General features: G+C 44.7%; 1 protein-coding gene across 11 annotated transcripts in view; it reads left to right on the top strand.

The window, feature by feature from the left end:
* The window catches only part of CASR (calcium sensing receptor), a 123,827-nt gene extending 107,499 nt beyond the window's left edge, over positions 1-16,328 (top strand). For all 11 annotated transcript variants that reach the window (XM_053303930.1, XM_053303928.1, XM_053303926.1 and 8 more), the window contains 3 exons: positions 6,982-7,212; positions 10,034-10,157; positions 13,434-16,328. In XM_053303930.1, coding sequence (XP_053159905.1) covers positions 6,982-7,212; positions 10,034-10,157; positions 13,434-14,878 — 1,800 coding nt within the window. In that variant the 3' untranslated portion in view covers positions 14,879-16,328. The remainder of the gene's footprint in view (positions 1-6,981; positions 7,213-10,033; positions 10,158-13,433) is intronic.
* The last annotated feature ends 582 nt before the right edge of the window (positions 16,329-16,910 follow it).

Raw genomic sequence — 16,910 nt, forward strand, 5'->3', positions numbered from 1 at the left:
AGCTCAGCTGCATCCTGACAGTTCCTTTTTAGATTTCTGTCCAATCCCAAATGGACTCCAGTTGTAGGGGAGCAATGGCAGATGTGTATGCCTTCATTTCCTTCTTCTGTGTTTCCTGGAGACATCTGATTGGCCACTGTGGGAAATGAGATGCTGGACTAGATAGGCTTGGCATGATCCAACAGAGCTCATCTTAGTTTTTGTGACTTTGGTGGTGAACACAATCATTCTTAAGTGCCCTCTCCCACTTAGCAAGGCTCATTCGACTCCTTGGTTTAACAGAGGTGGGGAATTGAGATGAAACAGCTAGAATTTAACGAAAGTGAAGGAAGACTTGGTGTGAATCCAGTCAAACACACATAAGAGCTTGTTATTGAGCCTAATCTATGGCAGGTAACAAAGCAGCAATACCCTGACTCCGTGAATCATAACAATGGAATATCTCTGTCCATTGCAAAACGCTTGAGCAGGTGGTTGCTACTACTTTAGGCATTCTTGTATGAGACTATCTAGATCCATTTCAGCCTCGCTTTGGACCAAGTTTTAGCACAAAAACTTGCTTAATCCTTCTGGATAGGTTCATATTTGCAGCTGGAAGCATTGCTTTGCAGCAGTTCCCCATATATCCGGAGGACTAATTCCAGAAGGTGTTGCTGGGTGACTACTACTTAGATTCATGGCTGTTATGCTGTGGGATCCCATAAGGTGCCACCTTCATTACTATTAAAAACTGCTGAATAAGATCATTGAGGATTTGAAATGAGCTGCCATCAGTATGCTGATATCACCCAGGTCTACTTTTCCTTTTCATCACATTCAGGTGAGGCAGTGTAAATGCTGAATTGGCGTCTGGGTCAGTAATGGACTGGATGGGGGCCAATATATTGAATCTCAATCTTGCCAAGAGTGAGGTGCTGTTGGGACATGGTTTGTGTGATCATGGAGTTGCTGTTCAACTTACCCCAAAGAATCAGGCTCAGAGCTTGGGGGTGCTGATTTATCCAGCTTTGCCAGGCGGCTTTGCACACAGGGCTTTCAGTTCAATTCTGCTCTGGAATGGAGTGTGCCAGTCCACATATTAGTTGCATTTACCCCGAAATCCCTGTGGGCGATCAGGGATCAGTACAGACAGGACTCTGTTTCCCCCCGAATCAAGGCTGCACATTCTGGCTTAGCCCAAAGTATGTCCAGCTTAAAAAAAAAAAATCCTCTAGCTTCAGCAGCTTTGGGGGGTGGGGTGGATCCGAGGCTTCTATTATGCCCTGCCGCTTCCCCCTTGATGTGTGGAATGGCCATGCCAGTAATTCAGCGTTTTTCAAAACTCAGTGAAGTTGAGTTTGACAGCTGTGTTGGGTATGTTGTGAGGGAGAAATTCCTGAGTTAAACGCAAGCACAAACTGCAAAATGTGAGCCTTCCTGTGCTTTTTACAAAGGTTTAGATATGCTGAATGGAGACTACAGCAAGCTTCAATGTCCATGCTTCTAAAATAACCGGAGCTTGCAGTAATGTATTCTGCTAGTCCCATTACAAAGGCATTGGATAATGTTGCTTGGCTTCAGGAGTCTCGAGGCCTGTTGTTAGGCTGCCCTAGAACAAGAGTTGGGAGGTCCAGCACATTCTTTTTACTTTATAGCGCCAACAAGGAAGTGTTCTGGGTTTAAGATGTCCTCTCGCCAGCAGCCAGCTAACCAGCTGGGGTTGGGGGCAAGTTTGGAGACCGGACTCTCTCTCTCTCTCTAGGGATGGCTGAATTGAGAGCGGTCAGTGCCGCAACAGGTGGACAGGTTTGGGTTTTTTGCCAGCTTGTAGCCGGGCATCTCTAACCTTTTTGCCAGCACACACCTGGTTAGGAAAACACACCCAGAATGTAATATTCCCTTTGTTTGGTTCCATCAGCCCCATTAGTTCCATCAGCCCATTGCTGCCTGGTAAGATCAGCCATTCATCTCTCTCCCTCTGTGTGTGTGTGTGTGTGTGTGTGTGTGTGTGTGTGTGTCTGCATTTTGTCTGGCTCCCCTTTCTGCCTCTCTGCTTGTGCTCCACCTTCGTAGCTCCCTCTGTCTCCCTGGGGGAACCAGGAGCATAGCCCCCCCCACACACACCATTCCGTGTTAACCAGCAAATGTGTTGCTGCTTTCTGCTTGTGATTGAAGCGTTGCCACCCCCTCTCTGGTGTTGGGCTTTTTGTGCAGAGGCAATTGGAGCAGCCAGGGCTCAATCCCAGATCTTGCCAAAATGCTGTGAGATTGGATGATGAGGCTAGGGAAGGCTGAGCATGGTCAGAAGCAGGGCAAGGGGCACCAAAGGGTCATGTGAGCTGCTAGCAAGCCATGTCCCCACAGGGAAGCTTTTGCGTGGGTGGGGGTCAGATCTCATTGTGCAACCCAAAGGCTCCTGGCCAGACGGGTCTCTCACTGCCGCCTTCTTTGGATAGTGCTTAGTTGAGGATCAACAGGCTCAGTCCTCTGTTGGATCCAGTTCTTGACACGCCAGGATAACGCAGTACTGAAAATGCAGTAGCTGTAAACTAATACACTGGTTTCTGCTTTAAAATTCCCTGCCTCTTAAATGGTCTGGGGTGGGGGTGGGGGGACATGAGGTGATGAAGGCAGTCACTCACAAAGGCAAGGCTTGGCAACTTGTCATGCCATTCTTCCATAGCTGTCAAACTAAAAAAAAAAAAAAAAAGCTCTCGTCACCTCCTCTGTTGTGATTGGTTGGAAGAAAAACCCGGAGCAAGCCGGTGGGAACGCACAGGAACAAAATCTGCCAGGGATTGCGGAGATGAGCCAACCCTATGTGAACTGTCCATTTAATCTCCCGAATTAAACATCTTGTGAATCTGCTGCGAAGCAGATTTGCTCTTCAGATACCCCAGGGCATGAAGGCATGTGTGAATAACTTCCAGGGGAAGCCCAAGTAACATAGGAACATTGGTATTTGACTTATACCAAGTCAGGCTATTGGTGTATCTAGTTCAGCATTGTCTAAACAAATGGGCAGTGGCTTCTCCAAGGTTGCAGGCAGGAGTCTCTCTCAGCCCTATCTTGGAGATGCTAGGGAGGGAACTGGGAACATTCTGCATGCAAGCAGGCAGAGATGCTCTCCCACAGAGCTATGGCCCCACCCACTAAGGGGAATATCTTAAAGTGCACAGATGTAATCTGCCATCCAGGGTGGACCCTACTTAGCAAAGAGGACAATTCATGCTTGCTACCACAAGACCAACTCTCCTCCCATTGTTAAAAAAACCAAAAATGTTGTGTAGTAAGAACTAATCTGCCTACTTTCCTTTCCCTATCCCTACAACTGGTCTAAATTTGATCCAAATTGGTTAGGCAGTTTACACGTTAGCCCACTTGCACCTCAGATGTTCACGTATCTGCCTCTTGAATTGGGGTGGATGATATCATCACAAACTATGCTTTTGAGGTGTCCCTATGTGTCTCTACAACTTTACCAAATTTGGTCCAAATCGGTTCCCAATTGCACCTCAAATGTTCATGCATCCACCATCTTGGATTGGGGTGGATGACATAATTACAAACTAGGCCCTTGAGATGCCCCTGTGTGTCCCTACTCCTGTAGCAAATCTGGTTCAAATCAGTTAGCTGGTTCACAAGTTAGACCACTTTCGCCTCAAATGTTTACATATCTGCCATCTGGAATTGGTGTGGATGACATTATCACAAACTATGCTGTTGAGGTGTCCCTATGTGTCCCTACAACTGTATCCAATTTGTTTCATATTGGTCCAGGCATTGCAAAGTTGATGGAGTGCAAGGAGACCCCCCCCCCCCCCACACACACACAGAATGCTGGGTGAGCTCATAAGCCTACTGGAAAGTAGGCTAAAAACTACAGAGAAGTCTGAAAACTCTGTAACTTGAAGCACTTTTCACCAGCTAAGGCTGATGTGACAACTATGACCTCTTCTGGACAGAGAGAGCCTGGGCATAGTTATCCACACCCTGGTAACCTGCAAAATCAACTTCTGAAATACATTATACTCTGAAGACTTCTCAGGAACATCAGTCAGTTCAGCATAAAGTTGCTAAGTTGCTAACTAAGACTGGTCCTACGAAATATATCATGCCTGTTCTGAAACAGTTTCACTGGGTGCTGTCCATTTCAGACCTCAGTTCAAAGTATTGTGCATAAATGGCTCAAGACTTGGGCACCTTTTCCAATGCCTGTGAACTAAGATCTCCACCAGAAACCTTTCTCTAGGTGTTGTTGCCTTCTGAAGTTAGGCAAGTGACCACTGTGAAGAGGATGTTTTCACTGTTTACTCTGGTTATGGAACATTTTCTCTAGGGAGGCACCCACTCTTGTGCTGCTGTTGACTCATAGTAAATAACTTTTTGTTTTTGATGGAGGAACAGGAGGTAAGATACAGTGTGTAGGCTTCATGAGAAATCTGTGGTGCAATACTGGGGTGTGTGTTTTCTTGAAGATCTTTCATCTAACAGGGCTGCTCAACTCCTGCAGATGTTGGCCTACAATTCCCATAATCCCTGGCTATTGGCCACTGTAACTGGGCAATATGGGAGTTGTAGTTCAAAAGCAGCTGGGGGGCCTAAATTGAGCAAGCCTGATAAGAGCTGGAATCTGCATGTTTCCAGGCCCACAGGTGCTGCAGAGGAGTGGGGGCTGGAGGAAATAAAAATGGCTGACAGCCTTTGGCTTAGGGAATTAGCTATATCTCCATTATTAATGGTCACACAGTAGCCATTCGTATCTCAAAATAAAGGTAATTTTATGCTTTTCATTTATATAAAGTGCAAATTGGGGGTGAGGGGTGGAATTAATTTCCCAGCCTAACCTGATTTTAGAGATGGAATATCTGGCTTAGCTTGGATACCATTTTGCCAAACGATGCATTGGTAATATGCCCATAGTGTGGCATGTTAAAGAGCAGACTGTGTTGGAGGCTGAGCCTTCTCAGCAGTTTTCTCCTGGAGCAAAGCCCATTGGATCAGCATCCACCCTACCCAATCTCAGTTATCGGCATTTTAGACCCAGCCTTCTGGTCCTTCTTACATGCAGACTTGGTTGGCAGGTACCAGGGACAAGGCATTTTTAGTGGGGGCACTGCCATTTTGGAATTCCCTCCCTTGCGAGCTTAGCCAAGGCCCAACCCTCCCTGTTATAAGCATGATCTTAAAACTTCCTTTTTATATGGCTTTTAATTAGTTGGTTTTATTAATTTTTTAGCTCTGCCTGCTATAATTTTATTGGTTTTTCTTGTCATTATGCTTGATTTTATGTGTTTATATATTATTATTGTTTTTAACACTTTTAGCCATACTAAGGACATTGTCCTAAATGGCAGGCCACAAATATATTAAATCAATTAATCAGTCAGTATCACTGGCCATGTTAATGTTATATTGGCTTCTATTTTCCAGGATCTGTGCAAACTACTCACACTTAATGATAGGCAAACTCTCCTTGGCTCACCTCAAAAAGCCTTTTTTTAAAGTGTTCCTGTGAATATTGGGGGAAAGGGGTTTTGTTTTGTTTTGAGAGGAAAAACAGTTTTTTTAAAATGCCCACATGATTTTAGCACACTGTCAGCACCACCCACAAAAACTTATGCCTGAGAAAGGGGAGAGGTGGTTAAAAGTACAAATCCCATGCATCCGAGCAGGAAATTACCCCCTTATGTTCAGGGTCATCATTTAGAACAGGGGTGCACAACTCAAATACCCTGGTAGGTCGGAACCAACCATTACTTGTTATGCAGGGGTTGAGGTAAATTTGCAGCACACTAATGATCACATTAAAAGTATTAAAAATATTAATGAAAACAATTATTAGTTAGCCATAGCATGAGGGAGGGAAGAGGAGGCTCCTAGCATTCCTCTTCCCTGTCTCCCATGTACTTTCAAAGCTTGCCAAGGTCAGTTTTGAAAGGGGGCTGAACCCACCAGATCCATGGGGCAAGATGGCATTTTACACCTCAGCACAGACACCATCATACTTTGGGGCCCCCTGGGGCCAGCAGAAAAGTCCCTGTGGGTTGGATCTGGCCCCGGGGCCTTACATTGTGCAGGCCTGATTTAGAAGAACTTAAGAGCGGGCAGTCAGGCCTCCCCTGTCTCTAGTGAGTCCTCCCCTCCCGCTTCTTAAAGTGAGGGTTTTATTATTATTTATTTGGGAAGGGGGGCTGGCAAGAATAAAGGGATAAACCCGCATTTCAAGCTGGGCCATCTTAAAGGAGGTTGGGGGCCTGTTAAAATGGGATGAGGCTTTTTGAACTGGGGGAGCATATTTCAAGCTCCCCCAGTTGTAAATTCACCCCCATCACTACTTGCTATGAAGATGTCACACAAGTCTGCAAGAGGAAGTATAATGGGCACCATGAGAAGGCTGATGTGTAAAAGCTTGTTTGTTTACAAAGTTTATATATCCTTTTCCCAAGTCGTTTACATAATAATAGGAATGAAAAGATAGTTCCCTGCCTCAGCCCAAAAAGAAACAAGAGAGAAACCAGCAACAGGGAGAGAGACTGCTGAGCTGAATAGGGACAGTAGCTCTCCCCGTACTATTTTTATTTACTTACTTACTTACATTTATATCCCGCTTTTCCTCCGAGGAGTGGTGTACATGGTTATTTTTATCCTCACAACAACCCTGTGAGTTAAGTTGAGCTGAGAGATACATGACTGGCCCAGAGTCACCCAGTGAGTTTCATGGCTGAATGGGGGTTTGAACTTGGGTCTTATCCAACTCTCTAACCACTATGCTATGACAGGGACACCACTTTTAAAGGTGCCTCTTTGTCCACTTATCAGGGGAAACCGTGTTTTATAAATCAGTTCATTACAGTAGTAGCAGCAATGTCTAATTCTGTCATTACTTTATTTCAAGCACTTTACGACATTTACATTTGTCCCAGAAGGCTTTGTTCACTTCAGGAGATGCCAACACCACTGGCGGCAGGTTTCAGTATGTCTCCCTGTCTTTCTCTCTAGGTACTGAACCATCTGCTGCATTTGAAGTTCACGAATAATATGGGAGAGCAAGTGGTTTTTGATAGGTTTGGGGACGTAACAGGGAATTACTCAATTATCAATTGGCACCTGTCACCAGAGGACGGCTCCATAGTGTTTGAGGAGGTTGGACACTACAATGTTAACGCCAAGAATGGAGAGAGGTTATTTATCAATGAAGACAAGATTTTGTGGAACGGATTCTCCAGAGAGGTAAGATTGGTCATCCTGAGTTTACATCATATTTACCATACAACTCCATGGGTCCACAAACTTGAGCTGAAATTCTCCTTCTTGTAGCCACTGAGGCTCCATTTTCTATGCATCCCTTCTGTATCCATTGTCAGGTGAGAATGTTTTGCAGGCAAGGATCAGCAGGGAGGTGTATGTGTGAGAGAGAGAGTGAGAGAGAAGAGTTTTTATAGCAACCCTTCCCCTCCAGCCCTTGACACGGATACTGCATCCTAGCCCAAGCCACAGTCTGGCATCCTTTTGAAAGCAGTACTGACTGCCTTCTTGTGCAGTTGGCTGGTTTTTTAAAACATGTTTTTCCTGTGGCAGAGTATGTTTAGAGGTTTTCCCTGCTAGTCACCAGAAAGAACATTGTGGCAATGCATGTTTCTTTTCTGTTTTTTAAAAAAGAGCTTTGTCAATCCCCTATTTATCTGAATCCAGGACTATGTTTTTTCCAAGTTTTTTGATTTTAGAAATTGGGGGGGGGGGCGGCGCTGGGATTTATTTATTTATTATTTATTATATTTTCTATCCTGCTCTTCCTCCAAGGAGCCCAGAGCGGTGTACTACATACTTAAGTTTCTCCTCACAACAACCCTTTGAAGTAGGTTAGGCTGAGAGAGAAGTGACTGGCCCAGGGTCACCCAATAAGTATCATGGCTTAATTGGGATTTGAATTTGGGTCTCCCCGATCCTAGTCCAGCACTCTAACCACTACACTACACTGGCTGTCATAAATTGAGTCCTCTTCCTTTCAGAAAAATACAGGTATAGCCTGTATTTAACCTGTATTTTTTAAGGAGGTCATCTTAAATTCAGAATTATCTATTCGAGTAAATATGAGTATTGCTTCCTTGCTTTTGATTGCAGAATTAAGAATGACAAAGCTTTGGATGGGAGGCAATCTTCCCTATTCCACCAATCTATCTCATGCAACTAGATGTGGTGCTATGAAGAGCTTGTAGAGCAAAGAAAGAAAGAAAAACCATCAGGAGGGATATGCTTTGCAGAAACCCTGAGGATTAATCCCTGGTTAAAGCCCTCAAAATAAAGATCTCCTATATACCATTTGTCTCTGGGTAAATTTGGGTAGTCTATCAACAGACCAGTCACATGAACTTTCTTTCTATTGGCAAAAGCTGTTAAATGATGAGAAGATGACGGGTGGTAGTATGGAGAGGCAAGTTTATGAAGCAATGCTTAATTCTCATCGAGGTGGTAAACCTGTGTCTGGAATGTTCAGACTGCCAGAGAGTGCTCATGTGACTAATGTTCCTCCATACGAAGGAAAAAATGAAGCTAGCCCATGTAGAACAGACTAGCATGACAAGGAAAAGGCTAAGCCAGAATTCTTCTCCCTGGATGCTAATTTTCTATCCACGGGGCTGGGGTGGGGAGGGCAGAATATGCAACAACTTAGTCCAGTATAATTTTATGATCAAATGTATTCTCAATCTAAGATAAAACAAAAGATAACAATTGGAAATCACATAAATGAAACTAAATATGTTGCATTAGAAGAACAGTGAAGTCCATTGTGTAGAGAGTAGTCTGTTACAAAGAAGTCCACACATCCACAATGGTGACCCAGTGACCTCCGTTTTGATGTTAGTCTTTATCAAATGGAGAACAGTCTTCGAGAAGTGACAACACTAGTTCAAATGCCCCCAAATCCAATTTTAATATGTACAGCCATCTCTGTTACTTCTAGAAAATTCACAGAGAACCAAGTTCTTATAATATTCTATTAAGGTACAAAGCTACATTAGTAGAATATTACAAAAACTTGTAACAAAGCTATGTTAGTAGAATGCTACATAATGAAGGCCAGTAGAGCAAGTTTTTGCTTCCCTGAGCTAGCGGCTTTTTGTTTCCCTGAGCTCGCGTGGACCGGCTTTCCATGGATGTCCTGGCCCTATATCTGCTGGTAGAATGACTGCAGTCAGCTCATTATCTTAGGCTTCTGCTTGGGCACTTTTCTGCTTATGGTATCAACTCCTGCTCAGAACTTGAATATGAAGTTATTAAATTTGGAAGTGAGATACATGTTAGACTTAATGGTGAATACATTTTTGTATTCTCAGTAATCTGCCATGATCTGCTATGCTCAACTGTATATAAATTATGCGAGCTGGATTTAACAGAGAAATAAAAGTAGGCGACCAGCTTGTATTTTTCCTTTAAACTTGTTGGTCTCCCTGTTCCCTCCCTGCCCAGGGATCCCTTTTGAGCAGCAGGAGAGAGTTCCCGCTGTTTCTTACCATCTTCATATCCAAGTGCAAATGAGAGAAGACCTGCTTCTCTTCTAAGCCCTCTGCCTGTGTGTCCCAAAGGATTTGAGAGGGGGTTGGTGGCAAGCACAAAAATGGCTGGCTGGTGAGCTAAGCCTAAATTTGTGGATCCCTGTACCTAGTTGATAAATTTTCACTGAGAAGTAAGGCAGTTCCATGTCATTGTTGAAGTGCTAGTAACTTTCCACCTCTAGACCACTAACCGCTCTCAGTGTTTACTTCTGCCTTCATCTTGTAGCTGTTTTGTAAATGTGCAAGATCTGCTATTAGGTTTGTATGTCATTTTCTGCAAAGCCACAGCAAAGAATACTAGGGTGGTCCAAAACAATGGATTTTAACCCATCCACTCTTTCACACAATAACAGAGGAACATGGGCAGCAGCATCCTGAGGCAGGATCACTGCGTGGTGAGTGCATGAATGGGTCCTGAGTCCCCTTATCGAAGATGTGCGGCTCTGCCTCGTGATCATGCCTCTCTTACTGTAACCAGATGGTTTTTATTCCTGCAGGTGCCATTCTCTAACTGTAGCAGAGACTGCTTGCCAGGCACAAGGAAAGGCATTATTGAGGGACAGCCTACCTGTTGCTTCGAATGTGTTGAATGCACGGATGGCGAGATCAGTGACGAGACAGGTATGTAAGAAAACCTGAGTAAGAAAAGTGCTCTCTCTTTTGCTTAGAAACATTCCCTGAGATGGAGTCAGAAATCTTGTCTTGAGATCCTTCTGAGAAGAGTTCATGGCCAAAAGATTTTGGCAAACATTGCTGCATTCACCACTGCCAGTCTGTATAGACAATACTGAGCTAGATAGACCAGTGGTCTGACTCGGTATACGGCAGCTTCCTATGTTCCTATGTCTCCCCAACTCCAACTAAAGATAACTGTTACGTTTTATGGACAAGAGACAGGCTTATTTGCCATAGTAGAACATATCTACAGTGGTCCCTCGACTTACGAAGATAATCCGATCCGAACGCACGTTCGTAGGTCGGAATTTCCGTAAGTCGAAAAGCGCATCCACGGAGGTCCGGAAACACTCGTAAGTCAAGGAAACCGCATCTAAAAATTTGTAGGTCGAGGAAGCCGCATCTAAACCGGCAACGACTTCCGGTATTTTTTGTCGTTCGTATGTCGAAATCTTCGGATGTCGAGTGCTTCGTAAGTCGAGGGACCACTGTAGTAGAACAGTTCTTAAAAATGTTTTTGTTTTTTGTTTTAATGCCTGCACCTCTTTATACTGCTTTGGCACTGTCTCTTCTTCAGCCAATCCTAATTCTCACTGGTGGTAGACCTGTGCCTGGGATGTAGTGATTCAGGTTGTAGGTAGAAGGCTTACATGATTGAATGATTCTTCATTCAGAGAGTTCTCTGCACAGAGAAAACTAATATGCCAAAGAGAAGGCTGATTAGAAAACTAGCATGACAGGGAGAAAGATCTGAGTAGCCTTCTCCCAAACATGCTAATTCTCTATGTGTGGGGAATTTTGTATGGAAGAACTTTCAATCATGTGAGCATCCACCCCTGCAGCTGAAGTGGTACAGCCCAGGCTAAAATTTACCACCTCAGTGAGAAGTAGGCCTGGCACTGCCTTGCAGTTGTTCGAGATTCTTCTGACTCCATATTTGTGGTTCCAAGTGAGGGAAGGGAACAACTCACAAAAGACAAAGGTTTCCTCTGTCAGTTACTGCTAGTAACACAGAATACCCAAATGCATCATGAATGGTATTTCTGTTCACAAAGTACAAATGATAACTCAGCCGTTTCAGATTTTGTGGCCCCTCTGTGCTAGATCACACTGATGGCTATAACTGGCACCCTTGTGCTCTATTTGTAGTGGTCTGCATGTGACCAGTCATTAGAGTAATGGCAGGAGAGAGGGCACGCCCTCAACTCCTGTCTGTGGCTTCCAGCGGCATCTGGTGGGCCACTGTGGGAAACAGGATGCTGGACTAGATGGGCTGTGGGCCTGATCCAGCAGGGCTGTTCTTATGTTCTTAAAGCTGTTCTCACAATTACCACTCATCTTAAGTGGCACAGCTGGGAAATGCTCGACTAACAAGCAGAAGGTTGCCGGTTTGAATCCCCGCTGGTACTACATCAGGCAGCAGCGATATAGGAAGATGCTGAAAGGCATCATCTCACACTGCGCAGAAGGAGGCCATGGTAAACCCCTCCCATATTCTACCAAAGAAAATCACAGGGCTCTATGGGCGCCAGGAGTCAAAATCGACTTGACGACACACTTTACCTTTACCTTACACAATGACCACTAGGGTAGGAGAAGTTTCTGAGCCTAGTTCTGATGCTCCCAATTGGCCATCAGGAGGATTCTACAAGCAAGATAGGAGGAGGGGCAAATGTTCATCTGAGAGCTGGCATGGAGGTGGGCAGCAACTCCAGAGTGAGGGTGGAGAGGATGCACTTCCCATGCTTTCAGTCTCCAGACCCACCTTGCAGATGAGCATTTTCTCCTCCTCTTACCTTGCTTGTAGAATTCTCACAATGCCCAATCAGGAGTGAGCTCAGCTCCCAAACTAGGGTCAGAGGTTTCACCTATCCTCGATATTGTTGTGAGAACAGCCCCTATGATGGGGTAAGTAGCCCGTACATAACCCTCGTCATAAAACTGACAAAATAAGTAAGACAAGTGAGACTCAGTGGTGCACCTCAGCACAATATTGTGGCTTAGCCAGGCCGTCCACTTCATGTAGCACAAAGATCATTTGAGCTGTAGGTTTAAGGAATTGTGCATTTAAACTTTTTTATTTTTTTTTTATTTATTTATACATTTATCTCCCACTCTTCCTCCAAGGAGCCCAGAACGGTGTACATGGTTATGTTTATCCTCACTACCACCCTGTGTGGTAGGTTAGGCTGAGAGTCAGTGATTGACCCAGAGTCACCCAGTGAGTTTCATGGTGACTGTCCCAATGTGGTGACATATCACTGTCCCTATGTGGTGAATGGGGATTTGAACTTGGGTCTCCCTGGTCCTAGTCCAACACTCTAAGCACTGCACCATGCTGGCATCCATTTGGCATTGGATGCAGGGTCATTGGGGGCCTAGTGATCATAGTGAGATCAGCTCTGCTAATAAGGGCCAAAGGGCAAAGCTAATACAACCCTAATACAACGACATTAGCAGGACAATACATCAGCCACTACGATTGGCTTGTCACTTTATCCTCAATACAGCTGCCACAACAACATCAGCCATCAGCAACATCTGAGAAGGGTTCCATTCTGCTCCCTTTTCGGGCATTTTAATGGAAAACCTCACTAAAATTTGAAGTTTTGTCATAAGAGCAATATTCTCCTCCTCTGTTGTGAAGAAACAAGAATGGGGACAAAATATAACAATGTACAGTCCAACCCATAGTTTATTTTGGGCATGACCCACTAGGAAGTTCTTCATTGTCAACCCCATTGAAATAAATAGGGGCTGTTCAATTGATTTCAATGGGACAACCCACTTCATGCATAATCGTGCAAAATTTCTTTTTGATGTGCTCCACCAGAATGTTTTATGTCAATAACACACAAGGGTTGTCCTCACAATCAGAACTAGGGCAGGACAAACGCCCTACCCTAGTTCGGGAACTGTGGGTGCTCCCAGTTTTCAGCCATGAGTTGGTTAAAAGCTAGGTCGGAGGAAGGGAAAGTGATTGTCTGGGAGGCAGGTACAGGCTCCAATGGCATCCTCTTACCCAGCATATTACCTAGATAGGAGGAAACATCATAGGAGCCTGCGTCCGCTCCCCAGATGATCACTTTCCCCTCCTCTGACCTAGCTTTTAACTCACATATGACCAAAAATCGGGAACAAGCCTATGGTTTCCTGAAGGTGATGCAACACACTGCTGTTCAGACATCTCTTCTTCTAACCTAGAGTCTCTTGTCTTTTCAGATCCCAGTAATTGTGAGAAGTGTTCTGAAGACTCCTGGTCCAATGAGAACCATACTGTTTGCATTCCCAAGCAAATCGAATTTTTGTCTTGGACAGAGCCATTTGGCATTGCTCTCACTCTTTTTGCAGTGCTAGGCATTTTCCTAACCTCATTTGTCCTGGGAGTCTTTACCAGATTTCGGAACACACCCATCGTCAAGGCTACCAACCGCGAACTTTCTTACCTTCTCCTCTTTTCCTTGTTGTGCTGCTTTTCCAGCTCCCTTTTTTTCATTGGCGAACCCCAGGACTGGAACTGCCGCTTGCGGCAGCCGGCCTTTGGCATCAGCTTTGTCCTCTGCATCTCATGCATTCTGGTGAAGACTAATCGTGTCCTCCTGGTCTTTGAGGCCAAGATTCCCACAAGCCTCCATCGCAAGTGGTGGGGCCTTAACCTTCAGTTCCTCCTGGTCTTCCTGTGCACTTTTGTGCAGATAGTCATCTGCGTCATCTGGCTTTATACAGCTCCCCCCTCCAGCTTTCGCAATCATGAGCTGGAGGATGAGATCATCTTTATCACCTGCAACGAAGGCTCCTTGATGGCACTGGGCTTCCTGATTGGCTACACCTGCCTCCTGGCTGCCATCTGCTTCTTCTTTGCTTTCAAGTCCCGCAAGCTGCCTGAAAACTTCAATGAGGCCAAATTCATCACTTTCAGCATGCTGATTTTCTTCATTGTCTGGATCTCTTTCATCCCAGCCTATGCCAGTACCTATGGCAAGTTTGTTTCTGCTGTGGAGGTGATCGCTATCCTGGCTGCCAGCTTTGGGCTCTTGGCTTGCATCTTCTTCAACAAGGTCTACATCATCCTCTTCAAGCCCTCGCGCAACACCATCGAGGAGGTGCGCTGCAGTACCGCTGCCCACGCATTCAAAGTAGCAGCCAGGGCCACGCTGCGGCGCAGCAACGTGTCTCGCAAGAGGTCCAACAGTCTCGGTGGCTCCACAGGCTCCACCCCCTCCTCATCCATCAGTAGCAAAAGCAACCATGAGAACCCCTTTGCCCAGCCAACTCCTATTGAGCAGCAGCAGCCGCCGCATGGATGTAAGCAAAAAGTGAGCTTTGGAGGTGGGACGGTCACTTTGTCTCTGAGCTTCGAGGAGCACCAGAAGAATGCAGTAGCCAACAGAAACGCAAAGCACAGGAACTCTTTGGAAGCCCAAAACAGTGATGATAGCCTCATGCGGCATAAGGCACTGCTTCCTCTGCAGTCCAGTGAGCCACTAGGCACAGAGCCCAATTTCCAGGCACCCTCAAATCAAGACACCAATGCACAGGAACCAGTATTGGGAGAAACCAAGGAAGGAAGACAGAACTTAGAAGAAGAGCAGCCTCCCTTGTCAGCCACATACTTGCAGAGTTTTGTAGGCAGTGACTCTGTCATAGAGAATACCATCCATTCTTAATCAAGGAGGGACCAATTCCCCCTGCTTTTCTCCTGAATGGGGAAAAGGACTGGAAATATCTGTTCCACAGCCGATCGCTTCTATTAGAATCGGCAGAGTAAACTCACCTCCAAAGGAAGCGGGGGGAAAGGTTTCAGAAATGTGTGTCTAGTGATCCTTTTCATGAAACTCTGTGTTGGTTGTGGAAGATAAGAAAAGGAGAAAATCTTTGGAAGGAGGAAAACCTATTTTGTCTAGCTGGGTTTTAACAAAAACTTCCCGCTAGAGAACTTCAGCATCCCACTGGAGTGGCCCAGGCCACCAGCTTGCTTGTTAATGAACATGTCTGAGCTGTTCCAAAAACATGCTCTGCTTTTACATGAATGGATAGTGTCCCTTTTCTTTGTGACGTATAATAGTTGCCACTTATATGTAAAACTGCTTAGCTTCATTACAAGAAGGAAAAACTTGCTGCTTTACAGAAAAACAGGACATGCAGGGAGTGGAGCTGAGGGAAAGTCGTTCTCCAATCACCCATGGAAACATGCAGAATAAAGTTCAGCCAGTGACCTGAACTTGTAAAGTGTTTAAAATGATAGACATTGCTTCTTGTATTTACATAAGAAAAGTGGCCAGTTTGTACTGCTCCTGATGTCCCCTCTATAGTGAAGACTGTATTGCAGTCTTGAGAGACATCACTGTATTACACAGAGCCACTTTCCCCACAGATGTATATCTGCTAGAATAACCTGAGCCTGGCTCACTTTTGTAGGAAGAAAGGAAGGACAGTTTGCACTCCAGTAGGAGTATTAAGAGAACTTGGTGAGATGTGCCTATGACTTAATTTAGGCCTCCGTTTATTGTGGGTTTCATGCCACAAACTGATAACACTTCATTCTACAGCCAACACTACACTGTGCTTTGTGTTAACTTCATTCAAGCCCACAGCCAGTTGTGTGAGTATGCCAAGCCATTTTTTGAGTACGCTAAGACATAAACACGGTAGCAAGGGACAGTTAGAAGAGGAGAAGATAAGAAAGGTCATTAGTGGAGAGAAATGACCCCCTTCCCCCAATTAAGATATGTTGGTGCTGCAGAGCATATGCCAGGACCTACCTACACTTTTCAGTTATACCCAGAGGAAAGCAGGCCCAACTGTCATGTGACCAGCAAGTTATCAACAGTGTTTGATAACATCACATTATATTGGAGAAGTAGTAACTCAGCTGTGTCCAAATGCAATTGACACCATTTTGGATACGAGTATCTGGAAAGCTCGACTCTGTTGCTGAAAGCTACCAATAGCTCTAGGTACTTAAATATAGGCACAATATAGCCAGTTTCTGAAAGAACATTTACCAGTGGGAGCCTTTCATAATGGTGGGGTAGAGGGAAATTTGAAATGTACAGGTGTGTAAATATTGCTCTGTGATTTTTCAGAAGAATTAAAGGAAGTGACTAGTAAATGGTAGACATGACTAAAGTTACTTTCTGCCATTTTCTTGTCTCCTGTTCATTCACATGGGTAGTATGAGTTGGGATGGAGCTCAGTTGCAGCAACTTCTTGGATTTCTGGAGTTCCAACATGTGTTTTACAGATGGCAAAAACTGTTCCAGCTGAGATGTATGAACTCCTGGCTATTTATACTAATAGGTGACTCTTGCAAGTTAAGAAAGAAGCCGGAAGTAAAATTTGATGAAAAACTTGAGGGTTATGACTAAATTGTTTTCAGATGTTTGCAGGGCATGGCTCCCAAATACCTACAACTGAAATAATTAACATCATTCTGTACAGAGTGCACAAAGCTGGAGGCCTATAGTTCACCAAGCATAGAAAGTACTTCACATAAAGAGATAAATAAATAAGAGGTCATAGACCTCCACTGAGAGATGCAAAGGAAAACTCCTAGTTCTATACACTATATATTTTTATAGTTTTAAAAAAGAGAAGCTATATTCCAATCCAGGGATAGCCAAACATGCTCTCCAGCTGTTGTTGAACTACAGCGCGTATCATCCTCAGGCACAATAAATTGTGGTTAGGCATCGTAGT

This window comes from Hemicordylus capensis, chromosome 2 (genome assembly GCF_027244095.1).
Source record: "Hemicordylus capensis ecotype Gifberg chromosome 2, rHemCap1.1.pri, whole genome shotgun sequence".
NCBI lineage: Eukaryota > Metazoa > Chordata > Lepidosauria > Squamata > Cordylidae > Hemicordylus > Hemicordylus capensis.